A 21,908-nucleotide genomic window follows, 5' to 3' on the forward strand; every position below is an offset into this window, starting at 1 on the left:
ACTGCTCTCGGTTTATGCATTTACGCTCATTTAATGTTGGTGTATTGTATGTATACACACACTGTTGCACGTGCGTAATGCGTGCTTCATTTTCGTAGGACACACACATTCAAAAACCCTGCTTCAACGTGCGGCGTTTTGAATATAGCCGATCGGTATTCTATTTATTTTCTGTTCTGTGGCCCTACCCAATGACATTAATATGGACGAAGCATCTGGAAAAAAATTACATTCACTTTTTTGTCGAGTCTGCCGAATGGCATAATCTGTTCTAACGCCATTACAATAAAGGTGATATTGCTATCAATTCCCGATGCTTTTTGTCGGGTCTGCCGAACGGCTTCGCTCAAATGAACATTGATACTAGAAACACTGTTCTAACGCCATTACAATAAAGGTCATATTGCTATAAATTCCCGATGCGTGATATCGCATAATGGAAATTGCGTGACGTCTACCTATACATGTGAAAATGTCGCTATGCCCGAATTTACTTGCTAGCTACTGTATTGAGTGCGTTGTCCATTAATAATGTCATTGGCCCTACCATACCAAATCCGCCCCGCACCACACCCGGTCTTACTCGGGTGTATCACTGGACCCTTATGTATGGTGTGAAACATCATTTTTTTATGATTGTGAATGTCTCAGATGCAGTTACCCAAGACTAGGGTCACCATGCACTCAAATGTGGTTTGACTGAATTTACATAACTTTAAGGGAGAGATGAGCACGTAGAGGCAATATAAAAAATTGTAGTAACAAATTAAAGCTAATACAAAACTGCCGAACATTCTAAGTGAAGAGGTCTTCACGTTGGCAGTATGACATCGCAAATGTTCTAAATGCAATATAATTGGCCATTGTGGCGACCAGGTTGGACGGTCCGATGGGCCCAACAGCTCGTGCTATGCAGTCATACTGAGGAGTGGTACCCAAGGGGCACTAAACGCCCATAGTAACGCTTTAAAACACGAACTGCAGCGAAGAACTAGGGGCCGAGAAGAGTGGATTGAGCTAGAGGTGGCCTTCATCCGACAGTAGATCGACTCCGGCTGACAATAAAAATGATACATATTATTAAAAAGACGTGACCATAAATAGAAACGCATATGTTTTTCGAATGTATTTTTTGAATATTTTAGAGGTAAATTGGGAGAAATAAACGTAGGTAATACTGGAAATTCAATTTACCAAAATTAAACGGAACTGCAAAAACTATACGAAAATAGCGGAAAAGTAAATTCCGGTTAAGTAAAATCTAGGCTTAACTGTATGTTACACAAAATATTAGTTCAATAAATATGAAGTGCCTGAAGATGCCGATAGGTTGCAAAACCCGGGTTGCAAAAAACGACTCAAATGGAATAGTACAAAACTTAAATCCACTATAATTTAAATTCAAATTCCATCAAGTACCATCGGTCGATAGTATTAATATTTTCTAAATATTTGAAGATTTTTTGTTGACGTGAATTTCGACTAACGCGATGTGCAATGAATTCCCACCCTTTGGTAAATACATGATTTTATATACCTAAAATTTCAATAGTGACTTGTGCTTTCAATTAAAACCACTAAAATCGTTTTATGCAACAAGTACAATTATATTAATTATAACGGGAGTTTTAGTACATAGTACATAATACAGAACATTTTTTTAAAATATCTATGCAATCCGGATTTTATGTTTTTAAAGGGATAGGAAAAAAATGTAAACAGTAGGAAAATGTAAATTGGTAGTAATGAAAATCGTATTTCACTTTATTTTACATAATATATAGATACAAAAACAGAAGAAACTATATATATATATATATATATATATATATATATATATATATATATCAGTGTTCTTCAACCTTTTAACAGCCGCGGCCCGGTGAAAGTATGATAAATATTTCGCCGACCGGTATTGGCCAAAAATAATTACCATTATAGAGAGAATTTTATTTATTAAATCTTATGTTTTAATTACAACTTTTGGTTAGTGCCACATATGCTGCTGCTTCTTTGTAAGCAAATTTGATATACTTAGCTTCAGCATTGTTTCTGAGAGACGAAGCGCTGCATTAACATCCATTCGATTTCCCTATTTAGTTTTTATTACTGACATAGATGGAAAAGTCTTTTCACATAAATAGAAAGTCGAAAAGATTAAGAATAATCCGATATTTGTAACACAGATATAGATATTCTTTATCATAGGATATCTAAAATTGAGACAATGACTGTATTTTATGTCTGGACACCAAAGTGACATCAGAAGATACGAGAATCAAGTGCGCATGAATTAATATCTTCCAAAAAGGGATTATTTATCCAAAGGTTAGAGGTCCGCCTTTAGGTAATCTTAATTTTCAGAGAAATATTTATTAAAGTTTTCAGCCTACGCTTTTAAATATTGGCTAATGATGTTGAATATAACTTTCTGGTTAATATCAGCAGTATTCAAAAATTCTCTCAGTATTTCATCTAGTGCGAATTCCCCGAATCGCGTAGCAATATAGTCGGTTGATAGCATGGTGAAAGCTTTCGCGGACTGGTAATAAATTCTTGCGGACCGACGCCGGTTTGCGGACCAGCGATTGAAGAACACTGATATATAATATCATCGTTCATTTTCTACAAACACGTAGGTATCTCAAAAAACACAACTTTTCAGGAGAGGGAAATAACAACTTTATTCTCTCAGTTTTTAATTTAGGAATAAGTTTTCTTCTATGAAATATCCATTTAGTACACATATTTTCATGAAAAAAATGTTATGTTTCTTCAATTTATCGCACTATAATTTTTACCGATCAGTCATATTGTCGAAGATACGAGAATGCGTTGCAACTTCACTGTGAATATTACTGCAATAGACACGTAATATCTTGACTTATTGTCATTGCTTAAATCTATTATGTTATAAAGTATGTTTTGAGATACGTGTCAGTGGAATTTCTGAATTCATTATATCAAACAACTGAAAACTGACAAAACATGAGATTCGTGTTTGTAGAAAATTAATCCACATAATATGCAATTAATTAAATCTATTTAATGGATGAGATGCTACTCTTTGTGATCATAAATTAAATTGCACACGACTTAAAAAAATATGCTTCTTATCTTGGAGAACAGATCGAAATCCTTCTTTGATGATTCGTCGCATTCCATATCACCCTGCCCATAAAGCGGCTGACTATTTGTTGTCAAGTAATATATACCTTCTCCGGCTGAGGGATCTAGGTCATGTCCCATGAATACTTTAGGTTCTGAGGGTTTGAATAAAATAGAATATGGTATCGAAAACATGGAAGTCAACATAGAACAGATGGAAGTGAATCGTGGGAAGAGGCAAATGGATTTAGAGAAAACGGACATGGCTGGGAAGTTACAAGGATATTTAATACTCTCGGCGTAGTATTTCCAGGATCGGCTGTGACTTTCTGGTGGTATGATAGGTGCGCCGGGTTGCAAGAATCCCCCGTTGGGATAGAAGTCTATGTGTCCTGCAAAAAAGATTCGAAATCGAGTAGATTCCACTATTAGTAGAGAGTTCTAGAAAAGTTACACCCTGCACCATGGACCCTGGACCCCCCTCGTAAAAAATATATTTTTTAAATAAACATTTAGATTTTTGTATTGATTATTTCTTTTTTTCCCGAACAAGTCCGATCCTAATAGGATCATATGGGCCACCACAGAGTAGAGGTTTGTATTAACAGATTTTGTTTTTTTTTTACGAGAAATAGTGTCACACACAAATTGAAAATATGCGTACTTGCCAGACCCAGGATTCGAACCTGGGACCCACGGCGTGATTATTTAATTCATTATTTTTTGTGATTGGGTAACCGACCGGAGGTTTTTTTAAGCGAAGGGGATATTATTCGGAAGGCTATTGACGGGGGTTATTCCCGAATGAGGGATTGTCTATGGGGTATTTCGTCACTGTTCTGGCAGAAGACACTAATTCGAAAAAATTACATATTGAGTTAGTACCAAAGTGTTCCTTATTTTAAACTTTACCGTCTGGAAACCTTCTTAATAAATAAACAGTTTTTATTTTAAAGTCATCCTTTTTACGATTACTTAATAAACTCACATAATAGACTATTATTTCAAACTTTTTAACAACTTCAAAGTCAAATTACTCAAAACTAGTATTCTCCAGTTAGTGTGTTCTGCCAGAACAGAGAAGATTTGTCCTCTTACTTTAGTTTAGTAAGGTTTAGCTGTTTAGTAGATATATCATTCGCATAAACAATGATATCGTATCGAAAGGTCTACATATATAAAAATCTTTATAAATATACACATCTGGGTGGTGATTCAAATATTCTAAGTTACTAAAATCAGCGCATCCATTCTTACACAAGACTGCTTTCGGGCTTTATGGCAGCTTACTAGGATGGGAAAGTATCGAAATATTAACACTTATTGTAACACTTACAATAAGTTAGCTATCTCACTCTAAAATTTATCACAGCCAAGAGAGCTGCTGTTAAAACATATCACTTATTGTAACAATTACAACTAACTTATTGTAATTGTTATATAGCATCCGGAACACATGTCCCAGCCACGTGAAGCGTCTCTTCGTGATTAGCTTGTGGCACAGCCTCAAAGGTTTCATCACCGTAACCAGCCCTCCCTCACCCTGCAGCGGTGCTACAAAAACGATCTACGCGCTGCAGGTCTGGTGTCGCAGGAGACGCAAGAGTTGGTGATGGACCCAGAGAAGTGGGCGAACTTGAATTTGCTCTATGCTCCAATGCTGGGGCGTGACAGAGTGAAATAATAAGAAGAAGAAGTATAGAGATGGAGCCGCATGAAATGGACCAAGTCTCAAGACTACCGCTCCATCTCGTGATAAAATTAAAAATCGCGCTACGGCTCGGGAATTATTATGAACACACCTATTACCACAAACAATAATAACATCTTGTGTTGTTTTGTTACACAATTTTTTAAGCGATCATAATATAATATATTAAATTTCGGTCTCCAGCAAACAGATTTTGTTTGTTATTAGCTAAGCATACACAGCGAGTTTGACGTCCAGGTTGAGCTTGCCATGGGCTGAATGAAATGAAAATATAGTAAATGGTAAAACCTACCCGTTGGTTGAATGATTCCAAGCATTCCTCCATCAGTATGAATAATGTCCACAAACAAGGCATCAGCACATGACAGTTTGTGAAGTGGCGTTAATTCGAAGTAAGGGCCAGCAGGATCCAATCCGGTAATTCGTGGGAAAAGTTTTGTGGTGTATTTTCTGAAGGCTCTCCCAGCAGATCCTGCAGTTTGGGCCCCAAGACTATGGCCGATCAATTGAAAGTCTCTGTTCACTCCATCTATTAGAACCCACGATGAAATATAAAGAAAAGAAACGGGAAAATAAAATATTTTTCTAAATAATATTTTTATGAAGCTGCTCGGGAAAAGGTAGCGCATATGTTATTAAGTAACATTTTCACTGTGGAAAATTCAAATTAATTTATTTTAAATACATAATAATATAATGAAACAGTGTGTGCTTCCCGTAATCACATATGCTTGTGAAACATGGACCCCAATGGCGAAGGGTGGAGGTAGGCTGTTAAGATCCGCCTTAAATAGTGCACATTAAACTTTTTCAGTCATACGTATTTCTTTTCATTGAAATTAGACTACAATTTACAGATGGTGTTGTGGATTCCACTAGATTAAAAACATGACTAAAAGCTATTTCTCGTAAAAATAATTTGTAGGGGTGGGTCCATATGCTTTGCTTACGAGCAACAATGGTATTGTGTTTTAAAATTATTAAGAACATGATATAAACTTAACTTATTGTTTAACAAATTATCTGGGTGAGGAAATAAAAATTTAAAAAAATATATTTTTATCACGTAAAAAAATTGGAAAACTAAAATTCTTATTATAAGTGTAAATTGAATTCCGGTATTGTATAATAATATAATTATTCTATATGACCACGCGGAAGTCAAGAAAATATATTCTAAAATATGTTACTTATTTATATTATGTAATAGGTATTTATTTATAGCATAAAATGGTCATAATTGACTATTATATTTGCATATAAGTATGTGTAGGAGTCACCGCTGTGGGAGTCATGGTGTTGTGGATGAAGAGGTCGAGATTTGTGAAGGAGCGAGTTTTATTTACAGTGTAAACAGTGTAACAAGAGTATGTTACAGTTGTTATGTTACAATACTTATGATACTGTTCCGAGGTCCGAATCTCGGTAGAATGAGATGTTGTGCGGAGCGATACAGAGACTGAGATTCTAACAGACCGGGAACTTATATTCGAGTGACATATCCAATGAATTATGTTCCGGTATTTATTGACGTACCTACTCACAATCAAAAATTATTTTTTTTTCGACCATGTCCGATCCTAATAGGATCATATGGGCCTCCACAGGGTAGAGGTTTGAATTAACAGATTTCGTTTTTTTTACGAGCAATGGATGTCAGCCACTTGCTTAACCTATTAGGTCCATACCCTGACTCTCACATAAATTGAAAAACAATATGTGTACTTGTCAGACCCAGGATTCGAACCAGAGATCCACGGCGTGATAGGCCAACGCTGAAGCCGCGCGGCTACATCTTGAAAAGAATATTTAGGAAATAATTATTATAATTGAGTCAGCTATGGAGTTTGCGTCATCGGATATAGCTGACTGTGAAAAATGGATATCGCGGAAATAATAACTACAGTAAGCTATTTACTGAGTTTACCATAATTGTACACTACGGGAAATGGATATTTGATATCGCCGATCAATACGCTGACACGGATTGAGTTGTTTGAAGAATAAAGCTGGGATGGAGTGCTTTCGGATGTCTGAATAGTATCTTCAAGAGTGACCTACAATTATGTCTTAAGCGTAGGGTGTTCAGCCAATGTGCGCATACAGCGCAGACATAATGGTAGGTCACTCTTGAAGATTATATTCAGACGTCCGAAAGCACTCCATCCCAGCTTTGTTCTTCGAACAATTTCATCGTGCATGCTTTCGTCTATGGACACCTGCTGTCCGAGATAGACGTAGCTGCTGACTCGCTCAAGTTGGGTGCCAGAAATACAGATAATCGCAGGGTCCGAAAAACAGTTCCTCATCACTTTTGTCTTTGAGACATTTATCTTTAGACCGACCGTTTGACTGACATCTGCGAGTTCTTGCATTCTACCTTGGAGGTCTTTCGGGTCTTGTGAGAGTATAACAATATCATCTGCAAAGCGCAGGTGACTGAGGTGCTCCCCATAATTGGAACACCTTTTTCCTCCCAATCAAGTTTCCTAAATAAGTCCTCAAGAGTAGCGGTGAATAGTTTAGGTGAAATGGTATCACCTTGCCGATCCTATAATTTATATTATTTAATAATCCTATAATTTTGTGTTATTTATATGTAGACTTGCATAAAATAATATAGCAGTGAAAAAAGTTTTAAGTTTTATCTTATGAATGTCATAAATACAAATAAAAAAACAATTGGTAAATCTCTCATTTTCTAATGTGTAAATTAACAAATTAATCAATGGAAATGTTTAAAACAATTACAGATTTTTTTCGGTCCGAACGATTACGTATTAATGTCAAATCGAATTTACGTAGTGATCGACGGACGACGTCTGGCAACTCGGAGAGTAAAATATCAAACATGTTTGAAATCCAACGAGCCTGGTCTGCGGATTAAAATTCCGTAGATCTGGGGTACTCTGACTGATCTGGGGTGAATACTGTAAATCGTCTGACTTGCGTGCGAATGGAGCGCCGGCATTAGTTATAGGAGGCAGACAAGGGTAGAATGTTGGAGAAATTTTGGAAAGAGATATTTTCAGCAAGCCACCGCTGATTGGACGCCACTGACTACTGAACGAAGCGACAACTGGGTGATAGATATATGAGTGCTGTTACAAATGAATGAAATTCTCCACAAAACGGCTGTCATTATTTAAAATATAAAATAAAATTAGTCATTACCTTTTTGGTACAATTCTCCAAGCCAGTTACCCTCCAGTTCTCCGACTATTTCAGAGTTTCTGATTGCACTAATGTAATCACCATTTAAAAATTGCGTTTGATCAAAGACAAACACGTTGGCTTCATCGCGTTCCAATAGGGCAGCTGGGATTGCAATCGATGCTGGATGACATGGTGTTGTACGGAATCCATTATTAAAGAAAACTGATGGACGACTGTGCTTAAAATATGGGTTCTTCCACAAACAATCGTCTATTCTACATGATAATCTGAAGGATATCTGAAAAAAGAATAATAATTTATCCCTTGGATGCATCCATCCATGCTTGGTCGAGAAAATGTTATTGTATGGCACTATATTTTAAGCATACTTTGTCCACCACAGAGAACTACTTCATAAAATATTCACACAAAATATAATTTGCAAAAATGCAAAACTAGGTAAACATTTTATTGATTTTGCTTGCTGACTCCAATGATAGCCGAGTGGCTTACGAGTAAGCTTATAATGCCGTGGGTCCCAGGTGCGAATCCTGGATCTGGCAAATACACATATTGTTTTGCAATTTGTGTTTGGAGTCAGAGTATGGCCTTAGTAAGTTGAGCAAGTAGCTAACATCTAAATATCTAAAGTTATTTATGATTTAATTGCTTAGATTAAGATATTTTATAGATAGACGAGTATTTTTTGACTATCTATTATGGCTTCGTTTCGCAAGGTTCAATTGAATTTTAGAAACTAACTAACGCCATCTGTAAATTATAGTCTTATTACAATGAAAACAAATACGTATGACTGACAAACTTTAATGTGCACCATTTATGGCGGATCTCCACTCTTTGCCACTGCTGTGCACCCACAGTTCCAAAGTTTCAAGTTTTTTGAGTCTATATGAGAAGTACTGATCTAGATTTGTTTCTGAATGTTTTTCAGACTACAGCGAGAAGAGTCGCACGCAGGTAAATGTGAAGCCCTTGTAATAATATTACAAAATTAAATAAATCATAAGGTAGAATTATATTTATACACAAAATAACATTTAGGAATACCTTTTTGCCATCTTTAGTATAAAGAACCATAAATACATCTTTGGATTCAGGTACCTTCGTGTCAAACGTATCAGAAGGTTTTCCATAAAAGGTAAGGCGAGGACAATAGTCTGTAAATATTAAATAGATGTACTTATAGATTATTAAATAAATTATTTTTTATTCGACGTCAAATATAAAAAAAAGGCTTGAGAATTCGTGAAGCAAGTTCTATTCGAATACATTATTATATTATGACAGACTTTTGCGAGCGAGTTCTCTAAATCAATTATTTATGATCCAACTGGGTCCCACTGGGTCTAATAGCCCGTTTATTTGTGCATGGATTTATTCTTGACAGTAAGTATTATCGCGGACACATACATCAAAAAAGTTTGGAAGCTTCTGAATTTTCATACGACAGTAGAATTTTTTTCTATCTGCGCCTGCGCAGTAGAACGATAGTGGGTAACTTGTCGGCAAAAAAACGAACTACCAACGAATTTTCAGGTTGACTGATTTTCACTACCTGTCAAATAGTACGAAATAGTACCATAAAATGACAACATCGCGTCTCGCTCACTCTTAAAGAATGAGATTGGAGAGACAGTTAGCACTTTTACTTGTAAACAGTTATAGTCGAGATAGATTAAAATACTCACTATTGCTGCCAGTAAATCCACGCACGTCGTGTACAAGCGCTATAAGATTATTTATATTACATGTCTATTGTTAGGATTTTCTCGATATAACAATACATTCCAAATTTTTCAAATTAAAACATCTATAAAATAACGAGCTTACAACAAATCTACATTAGTATAGTAGTAGACATTATATTGTTGGCGTTCAGACGTGGCTGTATGGACGCATTCTCAAATTTCCTTGGACTGACCAGCTGACAAATGAGTTTTCAGTCGAATGAGAAAAGGACCGATGGGTCCTGCATATTATTAAAACCAGAAAACTACAGTACCTCGGCCAAATTATGAGAGGACAGCATTCCTCAATTTGTCATCCAAGAATAAGAGTAGCAGAGGACGACGCTTTATTTCATGGCTTAATAACCTTCTACCGAACTGTTCCAAGTAGCAGATGATAAAGTAAAGATTACCCCGATGGTGGCCGACCTCCGTTAGGTGATGGCACGACAAGAGTAAGATTCACGGTCAGGATCACATTATGCAATATATTGGAAATGACGTGTTTAAATGAAGCACGTGAGTTATTATATGTATGGGTTCATGGTGTGATGGATGAAGAGGTCGAGATTTGGTGGTTGCTCTAATGGGTGGAGGAGCGAGTTTTATTTACAGCGTAAACAGTCGGTGCAAGAGTATGTTACAATACTTATGAAACTGTTCCGAGATCTGAGCCTCGGTAGAATGAGATGTTGTGCGGAGCAATACAGATACTGAGATACTAACAAACCGGGACCTAATATTCGAGTGAGATGTTCCGGTATTTATTGATGTACCAAATAATATCAAAAATAAAATAAATAAAATAATATCTTGAAAAGAATACTTAGGAAATAATTATTATAATTGAGTCAGCTACTCTATATGGAGTTAACATCATTGGATAGGCTGACTATCTGAAAAAAAACAGATATTGAGGAAATTATAATTGCAGTAAGCTATTTACTGAGTTTGCGATAATTGGGCACTACGGGAAATGTATATTACGGAATTTGTAATTGCGGTCAGTAAAGTTATTTAATATCGTCGATGGAACAATGATGGAGAAAAAAACTATTACAATATTAGCTAACCACAAATTCCTGAGACCCCAACATTTTCAATCCCAAGATTATGGAATATAAAATTGAAATAAAAGTGCCCCATTTTCAAGGCGTATTTTCAATTATCCAAAAGTAGGTATAATAGGTATGCCTACTACATTAAAAAAACTTATGGCGTCACTATGAAAATGACATTGACATTACTATTTAGGCACACATACTATTACTATTACTAATATAGATCCAGCTTGATTTTTTAAAAAAATATTGTATAGATGTTGTATAGACACGAAACACCTGTTTGCTAAAATTTTCAAGGGTAATGAATCAATATTGACAGACCTTGGAATTTTGATTATTGAATGTTTTTCCCGTTGGTTAAAACATAATATACCTGATACCTCCACGTTTATACGTGTATGGAGGACCCCTTAAAAGCAAAGTACGAGCAAAGCTATGGATGTCACATTCATGTTTCTTATAGTCCGCCAAGCCAAATTTCCGTCCATCGCCGCTCGATCAAGTAGAATGCTCTGTACTTTTATTTATTTACTGAAAAAATGTACAAATTGCTAGATAGGGAGATAAAAGTTGGTCATGCGGGATTGGTATGATCGAGACTCGAAGGAAATAATTTTAGTTTTTAAATCGTATTTGTATTAAGATACCTAATGTTGTTTCTTTTGGGCTCAATTCCCCCGAAATCGCTGTAACTCTTGACTACCTTGCTAAAAGATGACCTGGACGACCCTTATGGTAAAACCCAGGTAAAGGACAAGCATTCTGCCGCAGGCGAGAACGACAGAGAGGGATGAGCGTTCAGGGGTAGATCGAGAGGGACAGCGATAAAGCCAAAAAAGGGGGACATAACCAATCTGGTAGGCAGTAAGCTGAAGCCTCCGATACGTGACGGACTTCGTGTCCCGCTAATCCTTAAATTTTAATTGCCGCAGCCCACGGCGCCCATCATTAACAAATTTTGGGCTGTTGCAAAATTATTCATGTGTATTGATATTGTGTATCTGTGTGTAATAGTGAGTAACCTTTTTTGTGAACCTTAATTGTAAAAATAAAACTTTATGCTAAGATTTGTCCTACGAACAACGTGTGTTTCATTTTGAATGTCCACCATCATCAACTGTCAATCCTGCATCTTTACCCAACTGTCAAGACCTAACCTTACACTGAACTTGCTCTACCACCAAACCAAAACCAGCTTCGATTGACTGCCCTAATAATTTACATCACTGAGCTAGTCAAAGGGTGGAAGCTGGTCGTGTAACTCACACGTATCGACCGACGGCACGCTACCAGGGCGTCATTAACGTCAGGTCGACCGGAGAGTTGTGCGCGGAGGTCGGATTGGACTGTGCGGCCCCGACTCCCCTCCCTACCCGGACTTGCGGGGTGTCATACCTATATTTTTTGTCACCGTTACTTTTCTTAATTTTTTCTATTTTTTAAGTGGTCAGTAAAATTATTTAATATCATCGATGGAACATTGATGGAGAAAAAACTATTACAATATTAGCTAATCCCAAATTCCTGAGAACGTAACATTTTCAATCTCAAGATTATGGAATATAAAATTGAAATAAAAGTGCCCCCTTTTCTAGGCGTATTTTCAATTATCCTAAAGTATAATTGGTATGCCTAATACATTAGAAAATTTATGGCATCACTTAAAAATGACATTGACATTACTATTTAGGCACACATAATATTACTATTACTTATATAGATCCAGCTTGATTTTTTAAAAAAAATATTGTATAGATGTTGTATAGACACGAAACACCTGTTTGCTAAAATTTTCAAGGGTAATGAATCAATATTGACAGACCTTGGAATTTTGATTATTGAATGTTTTTCCCGTTGGTTAAAATATAATATACCTATATTTTTTGTCACCGTTAATTTTCTTAATTTTTTCTATTTTTTAAGTGGTCAGTAAAGTTATTTAATATAGTCGATGGAACAATGATGGAGAAAAAACTATTACAATATTAGCTTATCCCAAATCCCTGAGAACCTAACATTTTCAATCTCAAGATTATGGAATATAAAATTAAATTAAAAGTGCCCCTCTTTTCGAGGCGTATTTTCAATTATCCGAAAGTCTTATTTCAATTTATTTCAATAATTTTTTTTTTTTTTTTTTTTTTAAATATTGTAGACATTACAAATTATAAGTTTAAGACGTTCACAACATGACATTTAGAAACAAAGATATATAAATATAACAGTATTACATAAAAAAAGAGATAGATCAGTAGATAAATTAGATAGGTACAAGGAAGTACACCGGATGAGTTAAGCAGACCCTATTTTAAGAATTTATAAAACAGCGTCCACCTAAACTCATTTTCACGTAGGTGGAATATATCAACACCCGAAGCAATTTTGTTGAACATAGTTATCGCCCTCCCAATTGGCATTACCAGTGGCAGGTTGGTTCTGCACCTTGGGAGAATAAACAACTGATGGTCTCTATTTCTACGATAGTTATCAGGGACACTCAGGTTAACACTGCCCAGAATGGCAGAGTTCTCATTTATACCTCGTATAAGTCGAAAAAAATACGTAGCTAAATAAAGATTTCTTCTAAATTGCAGACTGCAGTATGTAAGCATGCCTAAGAGAAAGTCAGTTGGATAAAGCCACGGATAGTATCCATACAACCCCAAGTAAAGGAGTCTCAAGAATTTCTTCTGTACCTTCTCAACCATAAGGCCATACTTCAACTGATGCGGTGCCCAAACAATAGACCCACTCTCAAGTCTGCTTCGAACTAAAGAATTAAATAAAAGATTTAATACTGTAACATCTGAAAAAACCCGGGAAGTACGCATGACGAAGCCCAACATTTTAAGCGCTTTGTTACAAATGGTAACTATATGGCTAATAAATGTCAGTTTACTCTCAAACGTAATGCCAAGATCCCTTACAGATGATATTCGTGACAGAACTCTGCCATGCATCGAGTATTGGAAAAACAACACTTTTGAGGCTCTGGTAAACGATAAAAGATTGCATTTATCAATATTGAATTCTAGTTTGTTACGCATACTCCAAATTAATATATTATCAAGCTGGAGCTGACGACAATTTTCCAAGGTGACAACTTCCAAAAAGAGTTTAAAGTCATCAGCGAACAAGAAAAACATAGCATTTTTTATTACCAATGCCATGTCATTTATAAAAATCGTGAACAGCAACGGCCCTAAGTTTGAGCCCTGGGGGACACCAGAAAATGTGTAAAAGGTCTGTGACTGATAAAGGCCGTACGATACGTATTGTTGACGGTTCCTAAAATAACTCCCGAATAGCTTCAAAAATCGATCCGATAATCCAAGGATGTCATGATCGACTTTGTCAAATGCTTTCGAGAAGTCATTGTAAGAACAGTCAACCTGGTGGCCTCTATCCAGTGCCGATGACACATAATCGGTAAATACCATCAGGTTAGTTTCCGTTGATCGGCCTGCTCTAAATCCATGCTGTTCATTTATTATAAATGACTCATTTTTTTGTGAAATCATGTTGTGCATGATCATCTCAAGAACTTTTTCTGGTGCAGAGAGAACAGCTACCGGCCTGTAATTCTCCACTGATGACTCTGTACCACTCTTATGGATTGGAGTAACCTTCGACATCTTCCACGTTTCCGGAAAGATACCTGTCTCCATTGCGAGATTAAATATATATGATAGCGGGCCTTTGACAAAGTCAATACAACCCTTTAAAAAAAATGTAGGAACATAATCAGGTCCCAAAGAGCGAGTATTCTTTAGTTTTTAATAAACTTAAGTACATCGCCTTCATCAATTGAAAAAATATCGACGGATTGGGCACCACATGACGGTTTTTCTGAAGTTGAGGCAACATCCAGATTTGGAATACTACTTGGGTAGACAGACTTGAAATCACCAGCAAATGCTTCCGCCACTCCATGCCCGGTCACCTCTTCGCCCTTCCAAGTCATCCTATCGGTAAACCCACCATCTCTTCTTAATGATTTTACGTAATTCCAAAACAATTTAGAATTTTCGGTATATATTATAGGTATGCCTACAAAAACTTATGGCGTCACAATGAAAATGACATTGACGTTACTATTTAGGCACACATAATTATATTACTTATTTTTTCAAGATTCAGTTTGATTTTTTAAAAATATTGTGTAGATGTTGTATAGACACGAAACACCTGTTTGCTAAAATTTTCAAGGATAATGAATTAATATTGACAGACCTTGGAATTTCGATTATTGAATGTTTTTTTCCGCTGCGTTAACTTATATATTTTTTGTCACCGTTTATTTTCATAATTTTTTCTATTTTTTAAGTGGTCGAATTTTCTGCTTTTCGATATTAAGACGGTAGTTCAGTGAAACGGCAAATAATTTTCAACTATAGGTGCGACGAAATTAAAAAAAAAAAAAAACTCGCTGGCAATCGGAGAGCGAACGTCGAGCTGTGAACACGTCAATTTGTTTCGTGATGGCGACGGGGGTATTAATTCTTAAATCGTGTAAAGATGACTAAAAACGTTTAACCATTTACTTGAAAAAGAAAACATGTCAATGAATATATTATTATTGTTACTAATAGAACATTAAACAGAACATTAAATGGACGCATGTTGGATTTATATGACAAATTATATTTCGTTCGGCACTCGTCATTTGCATAATCCGCGCATCGCCTTGCCACGATCGTTTTAGACCATGCCTCATCTGAGGTATTTATAGCCTTAAGGTGAATTATACTTCACTTACCAGAAGCAACTAGCGGAAAATACGAAACATACAATTTTCGGCTTACCTTTATTTTTGTTGATAATATTATTTACATTTTAAAGTGTTTTAATAAATTAACGAATACCTACGTATTCACATACAAAAATATTGGGGGGGGGTTATCGATTTCGACAAAAATATCCATAAGAGGTATTTATTTTTAATACCTACTTTTCATGTCAGCTTTAGTATGGGATTTAGTATGACTTTCACATTTATCCCACCTACTACTTTTTTTTTTTTTTTTTTGTGATTTTACCGAGGCTTTGACTGCGACTCGCTGTCATATCGCCTCTTCTCTTCTAGAAGGGGATCCGTCGATCAGGTCCTCACTCCTATTCTGTTAAATAACTTTATAATTTTGCCTAACTCTTCCGTCTTACCCACCGCCAGGACACCCTTCAATTCGTCGACATTCTCATAGATATCTGCAATTCGCAGCTGTACTCTGTGAACTTCATATTTGGGGCATTGCAGTGCTATATGTACAATGTCCTCTAAAACATGACATTCATCGCAGAGCTGCGATTCGCTTCTTCCCATGAGGACATCAAATCTTTTGCCCATGGTGTGCCCTGTTCTTAGCCTCAGTATTAACTTAAGCTCATTCCTCGTCAAAGAAGACTCTACAAACCAGGGCACCTCTCGTGGTGTTGGTAGAATCGACTTACTCCATTTCCCCTTTTCTAATGATGCCCTATGGTGAAAATCTATCCACATACTATGGCACATTTTCTTTATAGCCTCATTCCAGTCCAGGTTTTCTGGTATCCACTGATATGGTACCCCTGAATGGCCGGCTACCTTTGCCAGCTCATCTGCCCTTTCATTTCCCTCAATGCCCATGTGCGATGGGATCCATTGAAGGCATAGATCTCCTCCTCTATTTTTCTTGGCGTCGATCTGGTCAAGGATGTGGTATGCTATGGTTTTACTGTTATGTGAGCGAGTTGCTGCGGCAAGATGTTGTAAAGCGCTTTTAGAGTCTGTTAAAATGACAGCGGATTGCGCCGAGAAATCATCGCTTAAAGTGTATTTAATTGCTTCGTTTATCGCGATGAGTTCCGCCGTCATTATTGGTATTGCTGGTTTAGCTTCCAGCTCTTGTTTATACCTACTTCTGGTATCACAAGAGCTGCTCCTGCTCTATTCTGATCTTTGGATCCATCTGTATAAAGGTGGCTCCATCCTGCGTACCTCTCTGTCAGCATTTTTTCGACACGCTCTCTTCCTTTATCGGATACTATGCTCCGTTTTGGTTTGTCTATTCCTTTGACCTCTAGTTGGATAACAGAGCTGAGGTCGTAGGTACCAACTGGCCTCCTCAGCGAATACATACCTAGGCATTTTGTATTTAATACCTCCCAACTTTCTGTGGCTTTTAGGATTCCTACCAGTAGAGGGAGCTTTCTTTTCTCATAGTATGTATTGCTTTCAACAAGCTCGTATAGGAGTTTCACCTTTGCCAATATGGGGTTATCTATTATAGATTTCCACTTCATCCATGTCTTGGTAGCCAGTGCCCATCTCCTGACATTCAGTGGAGGTACGCTGAGTTCCGCTTGAAGCACGTGAATGGGTGTTGTCCTGATAAATCCTCCACATATTCTTAATGCTTTGGACTGGATGCGGTCTAGCCTCACCGAATTAGTTTCGGCGGCGGAGTGGTAAAACATGCTCCCGTAATCTAATCGGCTTCTAATGAGTGCCGTGTATAACCTTCTCATATGAATGGGGTGTACGCCCCACCCACCTCCCGCGAGTACTTTGAGTATGTTCAGAGGTTGTGTCAGGCTATTCGCGCAATGACTAATATGATGCTTCCACGTTAGTCTATAGTCCAGGTTCATACCTAAAAATTTATAAGTGTCTACTCTTTCTATTATAGTGCCGTCGATTTTTAAGTTAAGCTGGTTTTGTCTCTTGCCTCTGGCAAAAAGAACCACCTTAGTTTTGCTGCGAGCTACTTTGAGGCCTCGCGTTTCCAATAATAATTTCATTTCGTCAAGACTCTTCTGCATTAACCTTTGACATTCATCTACTCTTTTTCCCGAACAAAAAAGTGCGAAATAATCTGCATATTGTACAATGTTGACCCTCGTCATTAACTTTAATATGTCAGTTGTAAGAATGTTGAATAGTAATGGGGACAGGGGGTCTCCTTGCGGAAGGCCTCTTGAGCATACCGTACTCTTCTTTTCATTATTAATGCACATGGTGATTTTTCTTTCATTTAAATACTGCTTAAGATATTTAGTGATCTTCCCACCGATTCCCCATTCATTCAACACCCTTGACACTTCTTTCACATGCACATTATTATACGCATCCTGGATGTCCAGGAATGTTGTCAGGGTTACTTCGTTCACCTACTACTTATAAATTCTAGTCGCTTTAACCGTGGGCCATAGCACTTTTTCGGACACATTCTCCATAGCCACATACTACGCACTTTGGGTGTAGAGATGAAGACTTGGCCTGAAGCTATAACTAAGAGTGCTCACCTACGAGTTATTAGGAAGTGAATTATGTAAATATATCTTATGAAATTATGATTTTTAATTGAGATTTCGACGAATCCGAATACCGTTAAAAAATCGCTTAGGCACATGTTAAAACACGCGCGTTAACATCATTTTACTCCCTAATTCAATTATAAGTTGTCAATTTATGGCTACGGCCGTATGTTATAGCTTAACCACTAGAGAATGCCAAAAGAAATGGCGTATTTCAAAAAAACACTACCTTATTCTTAGGTCAATAATTATTATAAAGCAATCATTATTCGTAGGATGTTAATCACACTTGAATGGTCAAAGACATAGCTTATAATGAGTATCTTTAGAATTATCCTCAAATGTGTCAATCTTGCCCATTTTTTGAATAATAAAATGCCTAATTATTGTCTAATTTGGGATCACAGAGATTATCAATATAATTTTTTATCATAAATATTTCACTATAATAATGTCAACATAAATTATACTAATGGTTTTATAAATGCGTTTAAAAATTAATAACTATAAAAAATCTTAACACCACTGCCCATGGATGTACTGAAATATGACTTTATTCTAAAACATCAGAGCGAGAGGTTTAAAAGAATATTATTTTATGTAATAAAAATACTTTATGCAGTCATCGACTGTTTAAAATAAATATAAAGGATAATAAGGCTTCAAAATTATATAAATAGATTATCTACAACATTTAAGGAATGTCCAGGATCATGCTTTGAAAATGCAATAATAGCTCCATTTTGACCTACGCTGAGCATGTCCCCCCTTACACTGCGGATAAAGTATCGCAAACAAAATTTGATATATTATCAAAATGGTAACACGCTTTCCGTGTTTATTCACAATTTCTCGATCGATTGTTCCGCAAAATCAACAAGATCGCCAATGTACAAAACATTTTTTTTATTCGTGTTTGCTTAGATAATCAATTAAACATTCTAATATAGACACTAGTCGGTACTAATACTTAAATGATAATGTTAAATTCTAGGTAATCTTTATACATACCTCCTGTCGGCTCTATCGCTGATCCGGCAGGGATAGTTATCATCATCACCGCTATTCCACAAAGGATAATATGGAATAATTGTTTACCCATTGTTGACGACCTCCGATATAAAGTAATACAATTTAGTAGGTAATTCACAGATTTGCTAGAGTGGCCTTCTTTGTTCGTCACTTGTATCTAGAAAATAATGTTGTTCACAGTGTATTTGATTCAGAATTATAATTTAATAGATTACGCATATTTTTATAAAATAATAATATATAACCTCTACTCTTCCAGGGGAGGTTTTCCATGGTATAAAAAGTTAGTCATTTCCTCAGAAAGTACCAAAATCTTAAAATTATGCATCTGTTGATAATCTGCAGGTCTATTCTTAACGGTTATCACTTTAGCACTTTTCCGTTAATTTCATTGGTTCATTTCATTAATACGGAAGGCGTTCCATACACTAAACAATTATCTGTGGCTATCTAGAATTCGTAATACGGCAAAAAATTAGGTTGGTAGACATGTTGATCAAATTCGGATATATTCGTGTTGCCAGTTACAGCCGAACCCAAGCGGATAAAGTTGAACCAGCGCCATCTAGTCAGTAATGAGCCGAATACAAGAACTTTGTATTGACACGTCAGACATATCAACATAACCTAAAATTTTATTAGTCATGTCATTGCGTTTGCAGTAAAACAAATATTATTTTACTACATACTAGCTGCTACTAGAAATAGATACTCGATATTTGGTAGGTCGCGGGGAACTGTAAATTAATAAGATAATCATATTTAAAAACAGTCGGATCTTGCATCTCAATTCTCATTATGTAAAATTGACATACTCTGTCTCGTTCTCAAAGTTAACACGGCCAAAATAGGGGCTGTTAAAAGATATCACCTTTTGACAGTTCAGACGGTTAACTTTTTTACATAATCAACCGCCAGAATACGTAAAGAATACGTTAAGTAATACGGTTATTGTGGATAAAAGACTTGTTTTAATTTTGAACAAATGGCTTTAATGATTTATTGCAGAAATATTGTATAAAATAAAATATTAAATCTCATTAAAATTAAAAGGTATTTAAATAATTAGGAAACTTTTAATAATGACTATTTTGTAAGACTTACCGAATTAAAGGTGTGACACCATGTAGGAAAACATAAAAACTATACCTATTAATTCATTTGTAAATCTCAGACATAACCATACATTTACATTTTTGTAAAAAAGTTACTTTTTTAAAAGTATTAGTTATGGCCCAGTGGTAATCAAAGTGTGCGCTAACTCACAGGGGTGGTGCAAGCTTTTATGAATAATATCAATTTATACTGAACATACATAACTTGGAAACACCTCAGATATTATACCCACTAGAAAAAATCATATTAATTGAAAAAAATACGATGCTCTTCGGCATTTGAACCCGTATGTTGTGCCATAACCAGTTATGCTACTGCGGACCAGTTAATTAATATTTAATTACCACATTTAAATAAAATGCTAATTATATCTAATGACAATCTAATGCCGGCATGCCAGCCGTGTCGTCAGCACTGTATGAGTTAAACTGGTAGGTCATTCGCGAATAATAAATATATTGAATAATAAATTAATAATAAATTGCGTTATTAGTATTAGTAGAGTAGTAAAGTCCTTCTTGTAATATGGTAAGTACCTATTATTTTAAAAATAGTGTATGTATTGTCATCAAATATATCCTCCCCCTCAAAGAAGTATGCCCCAAATCACGCATCAGAACTCCATATCAAGTTAGAACTCTAACCAAAAACATCACTAGGATACCCCTGACGAAAGTTAACTAGGCCTGCCTTCCAAAATAATATTATTGCAACACGCATTTCGGAAGCCGGATGACGCGCAGCCGAAAACAGGGCAGTATTATACCTGGCCCGGCGGATACCGAAGCCGCGAATCCCAAGTGAAAGTACCGTTAGTCAGCCACCAAACCTTCCCTTTGCCCTCCCGCCTGGATCTTACGAAGGGTAGACGGAAATAATTGAGCAGTGATAATTTCGCCCCAATAGCAGCAAGTCAAGTCGATTACATAGAAGTTGCGGCAACATTTTCAATACGCAAGGCGCGTTGTCTTGGCCAACCGTCTGTATAAAATGTCTGCGTTCCCGCGCCTAATTCATTGCATTGCAGTCCAAATAAAACTTCTCGATTAATAAATAACAAGTGCCCGTGAAACTTAATAAATAATGTGTAAACGCGGCTACGTGGCAATAATTTAAAGTGTAGTGCAAACCAGTTTAATGTCACGTGCCCTCAAGAAACCGACATGCCCCGCCAATTCGGTGTATTTTATCTCAGTTATGCTGAACCTATGTATACCAAGCTTGTATAATTTAGTGTAAATAAAATTGTAACTCCGCGCGGAGCCTTCAAATTGAATTATCCTGTTTTAAACTAATTGTATCCCATGACGTCCACACTTCCCACACCTGAAGTAATGCTCGATGAAGAATCTTACCAGCCTACATGTGAGTCTTCTTCATCTTAGGTATTAGTATGCATGAAAATGTGTCACCTAAATAAAACGCGCGTCCTATATTAGGATACAATATATAAGGACACTTGTCGCACTTTGTATCTCATTTGGTTACATGGCTTGACTGTTATAAAGTAATATTCTGGCTTCAAAGCTTTGGGCCATGGCGACTGGCATTCACATTTCTTTCTGCTATTAGGACATCCAAAAATCTATTGAATCCAAAAAATATATAATCTGATCTTGAATAAACAAAATTTCTATTTGCTGCAAAGATTTCTTTGGGACGTGCTGAAATGAAAAA

The 21,908-nt window shown here is 36.3% G+C and overlaps 1 protein-coding gene across 6 annotated transcripts; it reads right to left on the reverse strand.

The window, feature by feature from the left end:
* Positions 1-1,590: 1,590 nt before the first annotated feature.
* LOC147069245 (phospholipase A1-like) lies at positions 1,591-21,020 on the reverse strand. 6 transcript variants are annotated; one of them, XR_015071219.1, is made up of 7 exons: positions 20,220-20,258; positions 19,095-19,272; positions 9,044-9,153; positions 7,994-8,273; positions 5,112-5,348; positions 3,021-3,500; positions 1,591-2,625 (listed from the first exon to the last, which is right to left on the reverse strand). XR_015071219.1 is itself a non-coding variant. In XM_085950949.1 (6 exons), the coding sequence occupies exons 2-6, from the start codon at positions 19,183-19,185 to the stop codon at positions 3,097-3,099; spliced, it is 1,122 nt and encodes a 373-aa protein (XP_085807075.1). In that variant the 5' UTR covers positions 19,186-19,272; positions 20,998-21,020; the 3' UTR covers positions 1,728-3,096. The 6 variants fall into 6 exon arrangements, 4 of the variants coding, with proteins under 4 accessions (XP_085807075.1, XP_085807074.1, XP_085807071.1 ...); XR_015071218.1 differs by having other exon boundaries at positions 1,732-2,625; positions 20,190-20,264; XM_085950949.1 differs by lacking the exon at positions 20,220-20,258 and adding an exon at positions 20,998-21,020 and having other exon boundaries at positions 1,728-3,500.
* Positions 21,021-21,908: the final 888 nt, after the last annotated feature.

This window comes from Rhyacophila brunnea, unplaced genomic scaffold (genome assembly GCF_057557595.1).
Source record: "Rhyacophila brunnea isolate RB1 unplaced genomic scaffold, BYU_Rbru_1.0 scaffold_24, whole genome shotgun sequence".
Lineage (NCBI taxonomy): Eukaryota > Metazoa > Arthropoda > Insecta > Trichoptera > Rhyacophilidae > Rhyacophila > Rhyacophila brunnea.